General features: G+C 37.8%; 1 protein-coding gene across 5 annotated transcripts in view; it reads right to left on the bottom strand.

Annotated features, from left to right (window-relative positions):
• EPSTI1 (epithelial stromal interaction 1) overlaps nt 1–20,387 on the bottom strand; it is a 109,861-nt gene that overhangs the window by 49,137 nt on the left and 40,337 nt on the right. For 4 of the 5 annotated variants that reach the window (XM_057494409.1, XM_036932410.2, XM_036932406.2 and 1 more), the window contains exon 6: nt 18,650–18,723. The exons of the other annotated variant lie outside the window; for it this stretch is intronic. In XM_057494409.1, coding sequence (XP_057350392.1) covers nt 18,650–18,723 — 74 coding nt within the window. The remainder of the gene's footprint in view (nt 1–18,649; nt 18,724–20,387) is intronic. 5 annotated transcript variants of the gene reach the window in all.

The raw sequence follows: 20,387 nt of genomic DNA, 5'->3' as shown, positions 1-20,387 counted from the left end.
ACTCAAATAACTACGGGGTCCAGACAGGTAACGTAAAGGAGTGAAGTGGGCCTGGAGTGAAGGCAACAGGGACTCAGACCTAGTGATGAATGACAAGTGCCCCTCAGGTCAGTGTTCAGAAGCCCAGAGAGAGAAGAGAGAATTTTGACAAACTACAAGGTGATCTTCTGTGTAAAGGGGTCAACTGCCACTCAGCTCCAAGCCATCACTACCCCCTGGGGACGTCGGTCAGCCTTGCCAGATGTCTGAATTTTTATAGGTATAATGAAAATGCCAAACACTTTCAAAGTGAAATAGTTCGGCAACTAATTCAAAAAAAAATTTTGAAACACTGTGAGCCAACATGGCTAGCCAAAAAAACAAACAAAACCTTTATAGGTCTAATGTGACCCCAAAGACCACTGGATTACAACCAAGTGATTTTTTTGTTTCTGCCTATTCAGGCTTGTGTAGTTCTTAATTATATATTCTTTACATTCAGGAAAGAAGAAAAAATAAGCAAGGTTGGGTCTTAACTGTTGAAGAGGGGTTTTAAAAACAGCTGCTACACTGGTTTGCAAACATTGGCTAACAATAGGAGAGAGAAGCTAGGTCAGATTTCATATTGATACCAAACACTGAAGTATACCATTTTTGTTTTTAATGTGAAGTGTAACTGATAAATAGTATTGTATTAGTTTCAGGTGCACAACATCAGGATTTGGCATTTGTATACATTGGAAAATGATCACAATAACTAGTTACCATCTGTCACCATACTTAGTTATGAAATTGTTGTTCTATGATGAGAATTTTTAAGATCTACTCTCTTAGCAACTTTCCAATATGCAACACAGTATTATTAACTATGGTCACTACACTGCACATTACATCCCCAGGATTCATAACTGGAAGTTTACACCTTTTGACCCCCTTCGCCCTTTTTGCCCTTTTCTCACCCCCGACTTCAGGCAATCACTCATGTGTTCTCTGTATCTGTTGTTGTTTTTATATTCCATATAATAAGTGAGATCATATGGTATTTGTCTCTGACTTATTTCACATAGTATAATGCCCTGAGGTCCATTCATGTTGTTGCAAATGACAAAATTTCACTTTTTGTGACTGTATAATATTCTACACTGTATACATATGTGTATACACACACACACACACACACACACACACACTACGTTTTCTTTATCCATTAATCCATTGATGGACACTTGTCTCCATATCTTGGTTATTGTAAATAATGCTGCAATGAACATGGGGGTGCAGATATCTTTTTGAATTAGTGTTTTCATTTTCTTTGGATACCCACAAGTGAGATTGCCAGATAATATGGATGTTCTATTTTTAATTTTTGGAGGAAACGCCATACAGTTTTCCATAGTGGTTGCACAAATTTACATTCCCACCACCAGTGCACAAGGGTTCCCTTTTCTCCATAAAATGTATTATTTCAGTTACAGCATGTACATATTTGTGTTAATACATGAAAAGCAATGGTGAGACATTATAAATAAGATGAAAAAACTCACAGAAAATATTTATAAGCCAAAAATAATAAAAGGATTAGTGTGAAAATATATTTAAAAACTAATTAATTAGAAAAAAACAACCCAACAGAAAAGTGGGCAAAAGGTAGAAATGTGTATTTACAGAGGAAAAACAGACAATTAAAAGCAATAATGAAAAAAACAACAAAGATAGTAATAACTTAGGTCTTATATAATGCTTACTATATGTCAAGCCTTATTGTAATCATATATATGACCTCATGACAACCTCTTGAGAGTACTATTATTATTTCCAACTTATAGAAGTAAGCTGCTCAAGATCACATGGCTAGTAAACATCAAACCCAAGATCAAACCCTGCCAGCCTGGCTCTCGAGCCCAGTACATTTGGCTGCTTCTCATGAGCAACATCCATGCGAAAAGATGTTCAATCTCATTAAAAATTGTAGGCATGCAAATTAAAACAAGATGCCATTTTATACCTGTCAGACTGGCAAAAAAAAATTAAATATGACAAACCTTCCCTGTGCGAGTGTCTTGCAAAACTGGCCCTCATAAATTGCTAATGGGAGGGCGAATTGGTGTTACTCCAGAGTGTAATTTGACCACTTTGTAGAGTTGAATATGTGCATAATGTCCAGGTGCCTACTCTAGAAAGACTCTTACACAGATATCTAAAGAGGTCTGAACAGGGTCATTGGGTCCAGCAGCATGTGTAAGAGTACCAGAGATAGAGAAGGAGGAGAGAGAGAAAAAGAAAAGTGGGGAGAGGGGATGGAATGGGAGAAGGGAATGAACTAGATCTACATCAAGAATGGATATGTTAAATTTCAAACAACAGTGTCCAGTGGGGGGAAAAAACAAAAATTTTAAAAAGTATGATACAGGGGAAATAAATCTACACAAAATACTTGTCTGTACTTTGTGTGCAATCATATATATGTAATAAAATTAGAACATGTATGATGAGAAAAAAGAAAAGCAACAATGACATCCAGGAACTGCTTGGACACTCACATCTAGACCTTGATGCTATTATAAATGAATATGATGTTTAAAGCTTAGCCATATGGTTCTATCGTCAGATGTAAATGGTCCCACAGGACTGCCACTTTACACAAGAGTATTCCACAAATTACTGAATAGCCTTGTCTCACTAAATGAATGATGGTTACTTCCTTACCAATTACAGCCTCATACTCACTCTAGTCTGTCCTTCCTGTAGATAAGATTTCTTAAGACACCCAATCAAAGAATTACCCGCACATGCTGATACACCCAATCCAGAGAAATCCCCTGCTTCCTTAGACTCTTCCCCAAATTACCCAAGCCAAACCTAAATCCTAATCAGTTCTTTCTAGCACCCTCTTACAAAGATATCCCACCATTTCCTATGGTATGTGTTTTCCTTTGCTACAAGTTGTAAAGCCAGATTGTTCAACCCTTGTGGTCTTTGGCTAAAGGGCACTGACAAATGTTACATACCAGGACAGTGGTTTCTGCTAGGAAAATGTAGAGGGACAAGGGATGAGAGCGAAAGGATAACATTCCAGCTGTCTTTATTTTTACAAGTGAACCAAATGTAAGCAAAAATCTTAACAAAGTGATCCTGGTGCTTGACACATATTTTTGGTGAGCTTGACATATTTGTCAAAAAGAATAAAGAAGTACACACACTATGTTGGTGTTTATTAGGGAAAGGCTTGGCAAATAAATGCTTTTCTGGATTCCATACAACAATCATTTCTAAAATGCCAGTGGGAAGACCTGTGTGAGGTTATGGACCATGAGGATCATCTGTGATGGTACTTCTTAGAAAGTACTGGACTGAAGGGAGATTGGATTAAAGATAGTGGCATGAGAGGTGAGACAGAGGTTTCCTCCTAAAACCGCATATAATACAAAAATATAATTAATACAACTAATCCTGAAAGAGCAATGGGAAAGAGGGCTGTGCCAGACCGCATACACCTGAAGAAAAGAATAAACCTCATGGAACAGGGTAATGTACCAAAGCCATGGCCCGACAGGACCCAAGCCCTTACCCAGACCCAGCTCACTGGTGGAAGGAAGAGAAACAGAGTGGAGAGGGAGTGGAGGCCTCAGACTGCTGAACACCTAGCTCTGGAGATCTGCTCTGGGAGCACAAACCTACATTTCATGATGCTCTTGTGATTAGAAGAGTTGGAAAGCTAATACAAGCAGAATACCTATAGAGACTGAGATTCCAGCTGCTTGTGGAATTCAGGGATCCATAACCAGCTGCTCTGGGACAAAAGAAAGGCAGTCAGCCTGAGAGACTTCCTAAAAGCAAGAGGGCTGCTAAAGGGGCAAGGATTGCACAGAAGTTACTGCTCAGGAGAAAGGACAGGTAGACAAAAATTGTCCAGGTGCACTGTGCCTAGCAGGTTGGGAGCTTTCACAATCTTCAGGTGCTCCAGCCCCCTGGCTGGCTATGCAGCATGCTGCGCCTTCCTCCTGGCCAGCCCACACCTGGCTCACAAACCCACAAACTGGCAAACTGTGCCCTGGCATCAGGCCAGCTAGAGGGAAGCCCTGCCTACAGCAGCTATAAACGCAAAGCATAGACACTTATACCTGTGAGATCAGCCCACTGATTCAGGCAGTGGAGACAGGCATAGCAGCCAGGAAATAGAAAACAGCTCTTTCCTCCCTCCAGGCACCAACACCGTTCCCCTGCAACCCCTGACATTGCTCCAGGGGCTGGGCAGCTCCAGAGAGTAGAACTTCTGGGCACTAGAGGGCACCCCATACAAATATGAAATGTCAAAGGAACCTGGTTCAAAGAAAAATTATGAATACACCAGAGAAACACTCAAATGAAATTGACCTCAAGAATCTTCCTGAAAGAGATTTGAAAATACTAATCATTAACATGCTCATGGAGGTACAGAAAAATATTCAAGAACTCAAGAATAAATTCTGGTTGGAGATCCAATCATTATGGAACACAGTATCAGAAATGAAACATACAATGGAAGGTTTTAAAAGAAGATTGGATACAGTGGAGGAGATAATGAATGAAATAGAAATTAGAGAAGAGGAATACAAAGAAGCTGAGGCACAGAGAGAAAAAAGGATCTCTAAGAATGAAATAATATTGAGAGAACTGTGTGACCAATCCAAGCGGAACAATATTTGCACTATAGGGGTACCAGAAGAAGAGGAAGAGAGAAAAAGGGACAGAAAGTGTCTTTGAAGAGATAACTGCTGAAAACTTCCCCAATCAGGGAAAGGAAATGGTCTCTCAGGCCAAGGACGTGCACAGATCTTCCAACACAAGGGATCCAAGGAAGACAACACCAAGACATATAATAACTAAAATGGCAAAGATCAAGGATAAGGACAGATTATTAAAAGCAGTCAAAGAGAGAAAAAATATCACATACGAAGGAAAGACAATCAGGCTACTATCAGACTTCTCCGCAGAAACCTTACAGGCCAGAAGGCAGTGGCATGATATATTTAATGCAATGAAGCAGAAGGGCCTGGAACCAAGAGTATATTAACTGGCAAGATTATCATTTAAATTTGAAGGAAGGATTCAACAATTTCCAGATAAACAAAAGCTGACAGAATTTAACTCCCACAAACTGTCCCTACACTGTATTTTGGAGGGACTGCTACAGATGGAAGTGTTCCTAAGGTTTAATAGCTGTCACCAGAGTTAATAAAATGACAGTAAAGAAAGTTGACAGTTAATTACTAAGCAAATGCAAAATTAAATCAACTACACCCAAAGTCAATCAAGGAATACACAAAGAATACAGAATATGATACCTAATATATAAAGAAAGGAGGAGGAAGAACAAGGAGGGGAAAAAAAGAACTTTTAGATTGTGTTTATAATAGCATACTAAGTGAGTTAAGTTAGACTCTTAGATACTAAGGAAATTAACCTTGAACCTTTGGTAACAACAAATCTAAAGTCTGCAATGGCAACAACTACATATCTATATCGATAATCACCCTAAATGTAAATGGTCTGAATACTCCAATCAAAAGACATAGAGTCACTGTATGGATAAAAAAACAAGACCCATCTATATGCTGCCTACAAGAGACTCACTTCACACCCAAAGAAATACTAAAAGTGAAGGGATAGAAAAAGATATTTCATGCAACTAATAGGGATAAAAAAGCAGGAATTACAGTACTTGTATTAGAGAAAAGAGACTTCAAAACAAAGAAAGTCACAAGAGAAAAAAAGGACATTATATAATGATAAAGGGGTCAATCCAACAAGAAGATACGACCATTATAAATATCTATGCATCCAACACAGGGGCACCTACATATGTGAAAAAAATACTAACAGAATTAAAAGGGGAAATAGAATGCAATGCATTCATTCTAGGAGACTTCAACACTCCACTCACTCCAAAAGACAGATCAACCAGACAGAAAATAAGTAAGGACACAGAGGCACTGAACAACACATTAGAACAGATGGATCTAACAGACATCTACAGAACTCTACACCCAAAAGCAGCAGAATACACATTCTTCTCAGGTGCACATGGAACATTTTCAAGAATAGATCATATACTAGTCCACAAAAAGAGCTTTGGTAAATTCAAAAAGATTGAAATTGTACCAACCAGTTTCTCAGACCACAAAGGTATAAAATTAGAAATAAATTATGCAAAGGAAATGAAAAATTCCACAAACACATGGAGGCTTCACAACATGCTCCTAAATAACCTCTGGATCAATGACCAAATAAAAACAGAGATAAAGCAATATATGGAGACAAATGACAACAATAATTTAACACTGCAAAATTTGTGGGATGCAGCAAAGGCCATGCTAAGAAGAAAGTGTATAGCAATACAGGCCTACTTCAGGTAACAAGAACAATCCCATATGAACAGTCTAAATAACAATTAAAGAAACTAGAAAAAGAAGAACAAATGAGGCCCAAAGTCAGGAAAAGGAGGGAATAATAAAGATTGGAGCATAAATAAATAAAATTGAGAAGAGTAAAACACTAGAAACAATCAATGAAAGCAAGAACTGGTTCTTCGAGAAAATAAGCAAAATAGATAAATGCTAGCCAGACTTATCAAGAAAAAAAGAGAGTCTACACACATAAACAGAATCAGAAATCAGAAAGGAAAAATCACCATGGACACCACAGAAACACAAAGAATTATTAGAGAATACTATGAAAAATTATATGCTAATAAACTGGATAACCTAGAAGAAATGGGAAACTTTCTAGAAAAATACAACCTTCCAAGTCTGACCCAGAAAGAAACAGAAAATCTGAACAGACCAATTGCCAACAACAAAATTGAACTGGTAATCAAAAAACTACCTAAGAACAAAACCCTGGACCAGATGGCTTCACTGCTGAATTTTATCAAACATTTAGTGAAGACCTAATACCCAACCTCCTTAAAGTTTTCCAAAAAGTAGAAGAAGGAATATTCCCAAATTCATTTTATGAGGCCAGCATCACTCTAATACCAAAACCAGGCAAAGACACCACAAAAAAGAAAATTACAGACCAATATCCCTCATAACATAGATGCAAAAATACTCCACAAAATATAAGCAAACTGAATTAAAAGATATGTCAAAAAGATCATCCATCATGATCAAGTAAGATTTATTCCAGGGATGCAAGGATGGTACAACATTCGAAAATCCATCAACATCATCCACCACATCAACAAAAGAAGGACAAAAACCACATGATCATCCTCATAGATGCTGAAAAACCATTTGAAAAAATTCATATCCATTCATCATAAAAACTCTCAACAAAATGGGTATGAGGGCAAGTACCTCAACATAATCAAGGCCATATATGACAAACCCACAGCCAACATCATACTTAACAGCAAGAAGCTGAATAAAAAGACAACACAAAGAAATAAAAGGCATCCAGATTGGCAAGGAAGAAGTTAAACTATCCTTGTTTGCAGATGACATGATATACTGTACATAAAAACCCTAAAGAATCCACTCCAAAACTACTAGATCTAATATCTGAATTCAGCAAAGTTGTGGGATACAAAATTAATACAAAGAAATCTGTTGCATTCCTATACACTAATGATGAACTAGTAGAAAAAGAAATCAGGAAAACAATTCCATTCACAATTGCATCAAAAAGAATAAAATACCTAGGAATAAATCTAACCAAGGAAGTGAAAGACCTATACTCTGAAAACTACAAGACACTCATGAGAGAAATTAAAGAAAATACCAATAAATGGAAACACATCCCATGCTCATGGGTAGGAAGAATTAATATTGTCAGAATGGCCATCCTGACTAAAGCAATCTACAGATTCAATGCAATTCCTATCAAAATACCAACAGCATTCTTCAATGAACTACAGCAAATCATTCTAAAATTCATATGGAACCATAAAAGACCCGGAATAACCAAAGCAATCCTGAGAAGGAAGAATTAAGCTGAGGTGATTATGCTCCCCAACTTTAAGCTCTACTACAAAGTCACAGTAATCAAGACAATTTATACTGGCACAAGAATAGAACAATAGACCAATGGAACAAACCAGAGAGTCCAGATATAAACCCAAGCATATATGGTCAATCAATATACAATAAAGAAGCTATGGACATACAAACAGCCTCTTTAACAACTGGTGTTGGCAAAACTGGACAGCTACATGCTAAGAATGAAAGTAGATTATTTATTGTTTAACCCCATACACAAAGGAAATTCGAGATGGATCTAAAACCTGAACATAAGTCATGAAACCATAAAACTCTTAGAAGACAATATAGGCAAAAATCTCCTGAATATAAACATGAGCAACTTGTTCCTGAATGCAGCTCCTTGAGCAAGGGAAACAAAAGCAAAAATGAACTCATGGGACTACATCAAACTAAAAAGTTTCTGTACGGAAAAGAACACCATCAACAGAACAAAAAGGCATCCTACACTATGGGAGAATATATTTGTAAATGACATATCCAACAAGGGGTTAACATCCAAAATATATAAAGAACTCTCCCACCTCAATACCCAAAAAGCAAATAATCCGATTAACAAATGGGCAGAGGATCTGAACAGACAGTTCTCCAAAGAAGAAATTCATATGGTCAACAGACACATGAAAAGATGCACCACATCATTAATCATCACGGGAATGCAAATTAAAACCACAATGAGATACCACCTCACACCAGTAAGGATGGCCAGCATCGAAAAGACTAAGAACAACAAATGTTGGCGAGGATGCGAAGATAGGGGGAACCCTCCTCCACTGCTGGTGGGAATGTAAAATAGTTCAACCACTGTGGAAAGCAATAGGGAGGTTCCTCAAAAACTAAAAATAGAAATACCATTTGACCCGGGAATCCCACTCCTTGGAATTTACCCAAAGAATACAACTCCTCAGATTCAAAAAGACATATGCACCCCTATGTTTATCGCAGCACTATTTACAATAGCCAAGATATGTAAGCAACCTAAGTGTCCATCAGTAGATGAATAAATAAAGAAGGTGTGGTACATATACACAATGAACTACTACTCAACCATAAGAAGAAAATAAATCCTACCATTTTCAACAACATGGATGGAGCTGGAGGACATTATGCTCAGTGAAATAAGCCAGGTGGAGAAAGACGAGTGCCAAATGATTTCCCTCATTTGTGGAGTATAACAATGAAGCAAAACTAAAGGAACAAAATAGCAGCAGACTCACAGACTCCAAGAAGGGACTAGGGGTTACCAAAGGGGAGGGGTGTGGGAGGGTGGGTCAGAAGGGAGGGAGGCAGATGGGGATTGAGGGGTATTATGTTTAGTACACATGGTATAAGGGGTCACGGGAAAAACAGTGTAGCACAGAGAAGGCAAATAGTGAATCTGTGGCATCTCACTACACTGATGGACAGTGACTGCACTGGGGTATGGGTGGGGACTTGATAAGATGGGTGAATGTAGTAACCACATTGTTTTTATGTGAAACCTTCATAAGAGAATATATCAATAATACCTTAATAAAAAATTAAAAAGAAAAAAGAAATTACTGGTCTGAAGACTTGAACTTTCTAATCAGCATGTCTGGAATAGGATCGGGGATGCTGTGTTCCTTACAAGCACCCCTGATGATTTGGAGAACTACTAGAGTAGTACAGATAGATACTGAATATGTATAATTATCTTAGGTCAACATGATTCTGACTTATTAATAATTCATGTTATATAACATATTTGGAAACAAAACCTCTGTGTCTTAGGAACCTTCTAACATATATTCTTCCTGTATTTCACAATAGCTTCACAAACCTGAACTTTGCCACCATGAGGTTTACGTGAGTAAATAAGCATTCTTACATTCATACATGTATTTCTTGAGGCAACAAATATTTCTTCAGTCTCACTTTGTGCTTAGCAATATGGGTTATAGGGCAAATGAAACACATTATTTTGCCTAAGTCCATTTCAAATAAGTGGATGTGAATAAAAGACATTCATACACGTATAAGCACTCACAGAGTCTACTTAAGTAATAGGGTCAGAGAAAATGTACTGAGATAGATATAAGTTCCATTTAAAAGACCACAAGAATAAGAGGTATGCAACAAAACGGGAATATGAGGTTGTAAAATCAGGAGTGCTAAATTTTGTACTTAATCATAGTAATCAAACTATCCTATATTCTTTAAACAATTCCTTCTCCTCATTTAACTGGTTTTTAATGCTTTAATTTTTAATTACAAAAGTAATATATAAACATAATTATGAGTCAGAAAACAGAAATAGAAAATAGAAATGGAAAAATGTAAAGAACAAAAATAAAAGTCCTGCTTTAACAATATCCTCACTCCATTCCCCAGAGGGGAACACCATGACTTGTCAGGTATATATTCTTCCAGATTGTCTTCTATTAATTGACAAATATGTATTTATAATGATAAACAGCTATTTACTTTGGACTGGGGGCAGAGATAATTTGGTATGGTAAAGACTGTCAGCTGTTCTCCAAAATGTTTTTTTCGACCTCCTGGACACATAGCTAGACTGTATTTCCCAGCCTCCCTTGCAATTAGGTGTGGCCACATATGGGCTCTCGCTAATGGACTATAAGCTGACGTACAGCCAGGTCTGAAGTGACACGCTTCAGTGACTTCCCACATGATTCTTAATGCTCTTTCCTCCTTCTGTCTGATGCCGGCACCCAAAGTGAACTTGGAAGTCACTTGCTAAAGATGGAGGAGACACTTTGAGTCACTTAATGTCTGGGGAAAAGAGCTAGCCTGCTGACTCAAACACTATTCTTGGACCATTCCACAAGAAAGTATAAATCTCTTGATCTTTATGTTAAATTTCAGTGTCTTTTTATTCCCATAGCCTTTCCTACCCTAACTAATATAGATTTTTTTTGTAAGTGGGATACGATAAAATTTTGTTCTGCAAATTGTTTTCACTTAACTATATCCTTGAGGTTTTCTGTATTACTATATAGCTTATTCTTTTTGCAACTGGTATCATTCTATAATACAGATAAAAAATAATATATTTAACCACTTCTACTGATGAATATTTACATTGTTTCAGTAAATATCCTGGTATAGATATTGTGTTACACAAGTATGAGTATTTTTCTAGGATATATATATCTACAAGTACAATTATTTTCTAGCATATGTACTTATAAATACATATACATATTTAAAACACACTTGCTAATTTCAGACTGTCCAATACAAATTTATACTCTTGCAAAAAATCAACTGCATAAAAGTGGCAACTCAGAACCACAGTCTATCTTTAAGTATTAATCCCATGTTGCCTCACACATTCCTGTTTATCTCAGTCACCTCCTAGCGTCCTCACCTCTCCCATCATCCATCACACTCAGTACCTCAATCCCATACTGCTCTGTACATCTGCCACCCATCGCCCAGGCACGTCATCTGCCCTCAAGTTTTTCCACAGAGGCAATGAACTCTTGACAGTTGAAAAGGCAACAATTCTGTAACTTTAACCTCAAATCAGAAAGTCTTCCGCAAATACAAAAATCACGATCAGGCAAACACCATGATAAAAATTGTTGCAGGCAGATCCTTCAGATGTTAAAATCCATAGGGGAAAGTTTGAGGATAATAGGATATTAGAATAGTCTTAAAGTATCTCCCCCAATGACAAAATACCAGTTACAAATGGAAAAAACAATTTTTACAGGGGAGACTGCCTTAACCAAATAATGAAAGTAAACATTACCGGTAATAAGGATATCAATATCATGTACTCTTTGATATGATGCTCTGCGGATGCAGCATCATGTCTTAGTATTCTGAAAATTTAAACCTCAGTATAATCATGAGGAAACATCAGACAAACCCAACTTTGAGGGACATTCTACAAAGTTACTAACCAGTACCTTTGACCCTGAAAGTGTCAAGGTCATAAAAGATGAAAATGGGGCACTGTCACAGATTGGAGGAGACTAAGGAATCATGACCACTGATTAAATTATGTGATCCTGAATCAAATCCTAAAATAGAATGAGAGCACTGGGGAAAAACCAGTGAAGTTCTAAAAAAACCTACAACTTATAATGTAGTAATGCTAATTTCTTGGTTTTGATGAATGTACTATGGTTATATAGGTGTGTACACTTGGGAAGCTAGTGAGGAGTTCAATGGCAAACTCTGTACTATTTTTGCAACTTGTCTCTAAGCTGAAAATTATATCAAAAGGAAAAAAAAATGTCTCTCTCAGCTCTCTGCATTACTGGAAACCAAGAGTATATCTTAAAGACTGTGCTTTCCTCCATTTCCCTAAATGAGGCTATTTTATTTCTCACACTACATATTCCCCAGAGCCTAGGGGTGATGCAGGTGTGTTCTTTGCTCCCCATCCTACCTGTTACTTGCTACAGGCTACCCAGTACTTATTCCCCCATCACTTGCAAAAAAAATGCCTTTTCCTGTAGCATTCCTGGTATCAGTATACACCACCCTCTCCTCTTCTTTGCTGTTGGTATCTTCCAACCTTCTGGTCAACCTTCTCTCATTTGTTTAAGACCAGCCTTCCTTCTTGTCTCAACTACCTTCATCAATATAAATATCCTCTACGTCCTCCCCACCTTCGGGCCCCAGGCTCTGTTCCTTGATTTCCTCATTTCCAACAGTCCTCCATGCTGCCTCAGCCACATTCCTAGAGACTTTGATGTCATTAACATGTCCTCCCGGCAAAATATGAAATTGCAAATCCCACTCTTGGACAGAACTTGCTATCATTCCTTGTTCTCTGCATACACACCCTCACTATAACAAATTTCTAGCTTCTCTGAGATTTCCAAACCTAGTTTCTCCCTCCAAGCACAATGCTAGATTTCTTACATGGATTATATTGATTAGTCTTTTGAGTTAGCAACTCTTACTGGCCCCACCCCACACTATACATGAAGAAACAGAGGCTCAGAGCTTAAATAATTCACTTTAACTAGTGAGGAGAGAGGTAAAAGTTTGAGCCCAGGCAATTTAATTCCAGATCTGCCCACACGAGAGGAACACTGATGGTACCAGGTTTCAGTAATGAGATAATTAAGTGAAACTCTCTTGTAAATAAGGCTCTAGTTAACTTAACTTTTTTAAAAAATCAATTATCAATACTGAGAAAGATAGAAGCTGTCCCTGAGATTCAGGAGCTGGCCTGGCACTCAGAACCAGGCCTTGGTGTTGTACTGTTGAAAGTAATTTCGCACAATATCAGCATCAGAAGAAGCCACTCTGTGACTCTGACGGACCATGACCAAAAGAAGACTTATCTGAACAAAGAGAAATACATGAACCTTGTCTACCACAAAAGTGACCAAATACTACAAAATTCTGGCTAAAATGAATGGCTGCTGCTTATATATCTATTACACCATTAGTCTTGCTCTCCTTCTTTTAGATTCAATTAAGATCCCTTTTCACAGTTGCCCCTGCTTCCTGATGACATCCAACCCCAAACAAAGCCTCCTTCCTCAAACCCTCCCCACAAAGCATCTAAAACAGGCCCAAATCCTACCAGTCCTTTCTGAGGCCTTACTAAGGTGGCCCACAGTTCCCCATGGCATGGCTAAGGAGTTTGGAATTCATTTGTATATGCAATGGGAAACAATCAAAGCTTTCAGAGTAGGGCGGTGGCATGACCAAAGCTGCGCTCTAGAAAACAAAATCTGACAAAACCTGTCAGACAATCAAGAGAAGAAACTGCTGGCAGTGACAGTAACGAACCATTCCAGCAGTCGCAGGGGTGATGGAGTCTCAACGCAGGTAGCATGCGGTAAGTGCCTCCAGGAAGGTGGTGGCAGTGGGCATGAAACGGGCTACATATGCTGGGACGTCTGCAGGAAGAACTGACAGTGTGTAGAAATGTTGGCACAGTCTTAACCATCAGCATAATTTAAAATTTAGTAGGCAGAGATTCTCTCAGATCAGATTTCTCATAAAATGTTCAGGCTTACTCTGAAAATAGATGGGGGGTTTTTGTATCTGTAAGTTCACTTCATTAACATAAAAGAGAAAGTTATGACTAGGATGACTTTCGATTCACCTTACTCAGATTATAAAATGTGAGGTTAGATTTAAGCCTACCATATGGATAAGGGATCAGCTTAGCCCTTAAGTGCCTTTTGGAAGCTCCCATGAAGGGCATTAGAAGTTTGTGAGCATACTAGACGGCGAACCTGGGGCCTAAAAGTGTGCATATTCAGCAGACCTGCCTAGATCCTCAGCTCTAGGAAAGTAAAGTTGATGAAGATATGCCTCCTAGGAACTAATCACACTATTATTCAAATGGGAATAAAAGAGAGGCATGGTTTCAATGGTGGAAATGAAGAAAACCTCCCAATTACAACTGACAGGCTGAGCTTGAGGTGGTGTTTGACAGCTTTGGAAGTAGGAAGGTCCTGTTTTGGAATAAGCTTGGTTCCAAGAGGTTTTCCAACTGGGGTTTTAAGAACTGAGCACTTTATCCACCTAGAAATACTGGAAATTGTATCTAGGAAAGAGTACGGACAGGAGAGGTCATAAAAGCCCACAAACCCTAAAATAAGTTTAACTGTGGTACTAAGCCACTATTGGACCTGGAAGAGGATGTCATTCAGGCACAATGAAAATCAGAGAAAGCAGACATACTACCTACTCCAGGCAAAATGTAGATATTGGTCAGAAGAAACAGAAGCCAACTTTTCCCAAGTCCTTCTCTCTGAACTAACTTACCCTATAGTCTTCTCTATGTCCCCCGATGTGTCACTACAGTGCTTATCACCCCTACCCTAGCCAGATATTCCTGACTTTCAAAGTACACCATGCCTCTAAATTACCTGTTTTCCCTAATCCCTCAAATCTCAAGACCAAGATTTGGCTGACTGCATACTATCTCTGTGACTTTGGGCAAATAAAATTACTCAACCTTCTACCTATAAAATAAGGATGATATATCCCTAATAGGGCTCATCTGAAAGTTAAAATAAAAAAAATAAAAGTATGTAATATGCCTAGTAATCCTGAAACTCCACAGGTTCTTAATAATTTTTCAGCTTATTGTTTTGCTCTTTTCATTTAAATGAGCTGAACACTTTGTATTTTTTAAACCATACAAATGTATAACCTATTATATTAAATGGTTCTTAGATATGAATTAACATTTCAAGTGTTTAAAAGATACCCAATTCTTACCTCTCCAGCACATCCTCAAAAGAATATTGTTTTTCCTAACACCCACATACAAAACGCATCTGTTTATCCACACATATACTTCCCCAGTCCCCAGCACTGGTTAAATAGGCTCAATTTATCTCTAAATCTACCAAAGAAATGTGATTAGAAAGATGTTTACAATCCTCAAAATGAATTACTATTCAAATTTTAAATGCTGAGATTTTGCTCAATGTTCAAAATAACCTAAATCACAATATCTTCTCTGATATTAAATAAAATACAACCCCAAATGTCTTAACTGTACACGAAATCCTCAAATCTACCCATAATACTGATTAATAGAAAAAGCTATCTTGAAAGCTATCCCATTTGACTTTTTATAAGTAGTAAATAATTGCTGAGTAAAAATAATGGTGAGAACTATGTGAAGGTTAGGTGCCTTTTTCTATCGTTGGCTTTCATGCTTAAGAACCCTGGAACTAACTCTAAATTGTGAAATTTGAGTCTGTCCCCAGCCAGAGTAGCAGACTTAATGAACCATTAATCTGGTCTGCTCTCAGCCGCCAATTGAAATAGTCACAGTCATTCGGTTTTTAAGGAAAAGACAGTACTGCAGAAGTGCATTCCAGAGGTCTTTTCATAAAAACCATCCTGCGTGCTCCATCTGCACGTGCAATCTGCTTGTGTATTTTCAGCCAGCTTGCATGGGCAGATTAATGTGTACAATTAGAAAGCAACCTCACAGGCATTCAATAAACTGCCTTCATTACTACACTCAGGAGAGTCCCTTTGGATGTCAATAAAAGCCTAGTTTTCTGCCTGTTAGCTAAATAATTGACAACACTAAAAATAATCAGAAGCAAATGAACAAAGTCTGGAACAAGGTGTTAAGAAAGAGCATGTTAGGATTCTCATGGTGGTGCCCCGGGATGCTGCCACGAGCCTTTTCTCCGGCAACTTGTATTTGTAGTCTGTTCGAGTCTGTGGCTGCCCTTCCCTACAGAGGGGAACCCCCCACCACACACACACCCCATTCCTTGTCTGCTATTTGAACTATGTATCACAGCATGCTGAAACAAGCAAGGACACAAGGTATTGACTCATTTGAAAGAATTTCTTCGCTGTGCATATATTTTGTGTTCCTTGGTTTGGCAGTTTGGTTTATGGGGGGTGGATGGTGCGGCCTGGTGAAATCTTTGTGCTGCTAAAATTTTTACAGCTCTCCTAGATCATTTTTGTACCATAAGCTGATTCTAAGAAGGCCTGATAAAGGTGTGTTAAAGAGGATTCATCTTTTCTAAAAGATCCTTTTCATATTTCTAGCTATATTATGATCATTCAGTAAATGAACTATTGGTCTTCTAGCTTTAAAACTAGTTCGAAACAAAATACTCTTTAAAAAACTCACACAAGTACTTTCTGTGTTTCTCAATAGGCATTAAAAATCAATTTGAGATACTTCTCATTTTTAGCCAGCTTCTCTTTTTCCTGGTTAACGGGACCTTCACAAAAAGCAGAAGAAAGAACAAGAGTAAAATATGCATGTAACTGAATTCAGCTCCACTGACAGTGTGTTGGGTGGCTAAAGGCAAAACTTTTTCTTCACGGGAAAAGGATGATTAATCTCTAGTATTTGGCATAGACTATGAAGTTGGAAGACTATGAAAGAAAAGGAGTTTGGATGACACAAGTTTTTAGACACCAAGGCACTCTAATCATTCCCCTTACCATGTTTAAAACTCTCCAGAGGATAAACTTGTTCAACTTCCCAGTCCTGGTTTTAAGACCCCTCATTGGTAAGTAGGTCTCCCCATTACCAGTGTAAAAATGGGATGCCACAGGATAAATACGTTTGTTCTTATTTTATTATTCTTTTCTCTAGGCTGAGAATGTCCTCATGGCATCCCCTTATCTCCTTCAGTTCTGGTTGAGCTAGAAATACTCTCATCCATTCTCTACCAATGAAAGAGAAGGCAATGACACATTAACATGCTTAATCTATTGCCTCCCTCCTGCCATCTCTCAAAGATGGCCAGTTTGTCCTGGTGTTTAGCTTCCCACCAGCTCCCTCACCCCATGCTGCCTTAGAAGTATGGGAAAGAAAGTCTGTGGATTCTATGATGCAAGTGAGGGTAATGCCTATTTTAACTTAAAGAGGACAATGTCACTCATTCGCACTCCTACTCATTTTCTGGCCTGGGTGGCAGAGGCCAAGTATTTAACTTCCTAAGTCATAGAGAAGTGGTGAGAAATGGCTTTTCCATTCTTGCCTCTGACTCTTAGAAGGAAATGCTTATGATAGAGGCAGGATAATTTCAGTGGAATGAGAAAAACAGAAGATGCTGTACTTAGAGAAATAACATGCTTTAGGGTGTCACATATGCTCACCCCAACATCAGAATGATCATAAATTCTGCAAATGAGGTACAAAGATGGAAAGACAGAAGGCAGTCAGAGAACAATCCATCTGAAACTGGGAGGTTTATTACCAGTTCCAGTGAGACCAGAAATCTCTATACAGTCTCTACCAAGTAAAAGTTGTCTGATCCCCATTCAACAAGGACCTATGTAAGAAGTTTCAAGTCCCCTTAAAATTCAGGCACTTTTATGCCATTTATTCAAGATATCTTATTTAATCCTTACCAACGGCTTTTGGGAAAGACATTATCATTCGTCTTTTAAGAAAAAAGAAAAGAAAAAACTGAGGTTTAGAGGTTTAGTATTTGTCCAAGGTCACAGCTGGGGAATGGAGCTAAGACTTTGAATTCAGACCTGCTTGGTTTTAATTCAACCATATCTGGAATTAACCCAGGGCCAAAAATATGGTTCATTAGTTTTGTCTGCTCTTTCAAGTAGTGTGCAGGTAACCTAGATACGTAGAAGCAGGACACAAGCTTATCTGTACAGGTTGTTCAGTAGAGTAGATTATCTACCTTATAAAGCACATAGTAGTTGCCCTACACATACCAGTTGCTGTTATTCACAAGTCATACTAGAAAAAATACCTTGGTATATGACCAGCACTTGTGAGTGTTGCCAAAAATTGCTAAATTATTTTTCAATTCTTATCTACAAAATTACAAATGTATAATAGTTCTCAGTCCAGTAGATAAATCCCTAGTTCATTTAGATTCTGTCTGGGTACTTCTTTTCAAACATCTTCCTTATATGGATGTTTTGGAAGTCAACATAATCAGAAGTACCCTTAATTGTCAACAAATCAAGCCCTCCAAGTTATTTCAAATAGGTAATTCCACAAACTTAGCAGTATTATTTCTAATCAATTGACTACTAAAGAATACTTTGTTGAGTACAGATGTCTCCAAACTTAAATCTCATTTGTATGACAGAATTCAATTACAAAATTAATAGTGATAATCCAAACCAGATGTCTTGAAAAGCTATCATCACCTAGAATTTAAAAGCAGAATGAACAAGATGTCTGTAAAGGGTACAAAGTTCTGAACACACAAACTTACTATTGCTGATGCTCTCTAAATGCTTCTCTTCTGAGGTTTTCTTGGAGTCTTTTTTTCTCTTCTAGTTTATTGCTCTGAAATTGCAAATATCAAAATGCAATCTATTAGGGAAGCTTTAAACAGAATCATGATGTTAGAGTTACCCAAGGTACAAATTTCTTAGGCTCAAATGGCCTCAGCAGTCCAATATGGTACCTACCAGAGCTTCCAAGATGCTACCCCTTCCATAACCTATGGGCACTACACTAAAAGCCAGGAGCCCCAAGTTCTTTCCATGGCCCACCTCTCCCAATTCAACTGATATAATCACAGAATCAGTATTTCATATTTTGTATTCTTTAGTTCAAACAACATGAACATTTACATTTTCAAAGTATTCTAAGGTAAACATCAAATTTCCACACCAAGTATGTTAAGTTAAAATTATAGTAAATGGCTAAGTAGTTTATAAAAATTTCATATGAATACATTCCACTAATGCATTCAGTAAAAGATTTTCAATAATCCAACTCAACTCCCTTCTGACTTAGAATCAGGTTCTTAAACCTGTTGGGAGACTGAACAGCAAATGTCATATAAAAGCCACCCACTTGAATAGAAAAAGAGTTCTCTGTAATTAGTTGTTTGGAAAGTCTAAAGACAAAGGACTTCGTATTACTGTCACCATAGCTGTGGCACATTTTAATCAAACTTAACACTTCCTTTTGCTCACTATGACACACAGTCCTTACTCTTTTAACTTGCCTATGAAAAATAGGTAAAGTTCATAGACAAGAAATTTAATGGGGAGTTGAAAAAATGTTCTACAACACAGGGAAGACTTGAAGTTTTAAATGAATCCAAGGGAGACGGCAAGCAGGTGAGTTTGCTCTAATAAAAAGAATTGGATTTGCCCAGGATGCAGGCTTGCTTAACACACTCAGTCAATGATAGTAGACGTAGAGCTGATTCAGAGCAGACCCTGTGCAAAGGAAATAATGGAAATTGTCACTTCCAATCCTGCCATAAGCTTGGCTCCATTTTTCAAAGAGGGTGAAAAATAGTTCATACTATTTATTTCCATGGAAGTCATCATTCATACAGAATTTATTAGTCCCATTTTGAAAGGTAAAATGGATGACTTCAGTTTCAGGAAAAAAAAAAAAACAGAAAATTCACAATTAAAGGGAATCAATTAAAATACAAAGCAATTAGAATATTAATGAAACAGTTCTAGGAAGCAAACTAACAGAGAACTGTAAAACAAATAAACATGACCTTAATCTGGGAAAAAATCCTCATCATGAAACCAAAATGGGTCAATTGTGATGAGCTCTCTACAACTCTAGGGAAAAAAGGGTGGCAGGGAAAGATAGCAAGTGAGCAGTAGCATTGATTAAACCAGTCCTAGGAATGCTACTTTGAGAACAGTGAGGAAGCCATGTGAGTGACCAAGCCTAGGTACCCTGAGCATGGTCAGAAACTGGAAAACAAGTTTTCATCTCTTCAGGAACAGATTATCATTGAAGTCAACTCACAGAAACACTCACTCAGTAGCTAAACTGGATCCAACAAAGGTCTGTTTATCCCTCAGAAGTCGATCAAGAAGTGTTTTGCAAAGTGCTGAAGTATTTGAGAAATTGAATTCAATACCTGCCAGTGTAGTAGCTGCTTTAGTATACTAATCCAAACACTCAGATTTAACCAGATTGTTTCTTTCATTTCTTTCTTTCCATTTAACAGCCAGTTAAGGAGTCAC

The sequence above is a fragment of the Manis pentadactyla genome, chromosome 17, assembly GCF_030020395.1.
Source record: "Manis pentadactyla isolate mManPen7 chromosome 17, mManPen7.hap1, whole genome shotgun sequence".
NCBI classification, from domain to species: Eukaryota; Metazoa; Chordata; class Mammalia; order Pholidota; family Manidae; genus Manis; species Manis pentadactyla.
The sequence above is the reverse complement of the archived record's forward strand: the minus strand, read 5'-3'. Positions and strand labels throughout refer to the sequence as shown.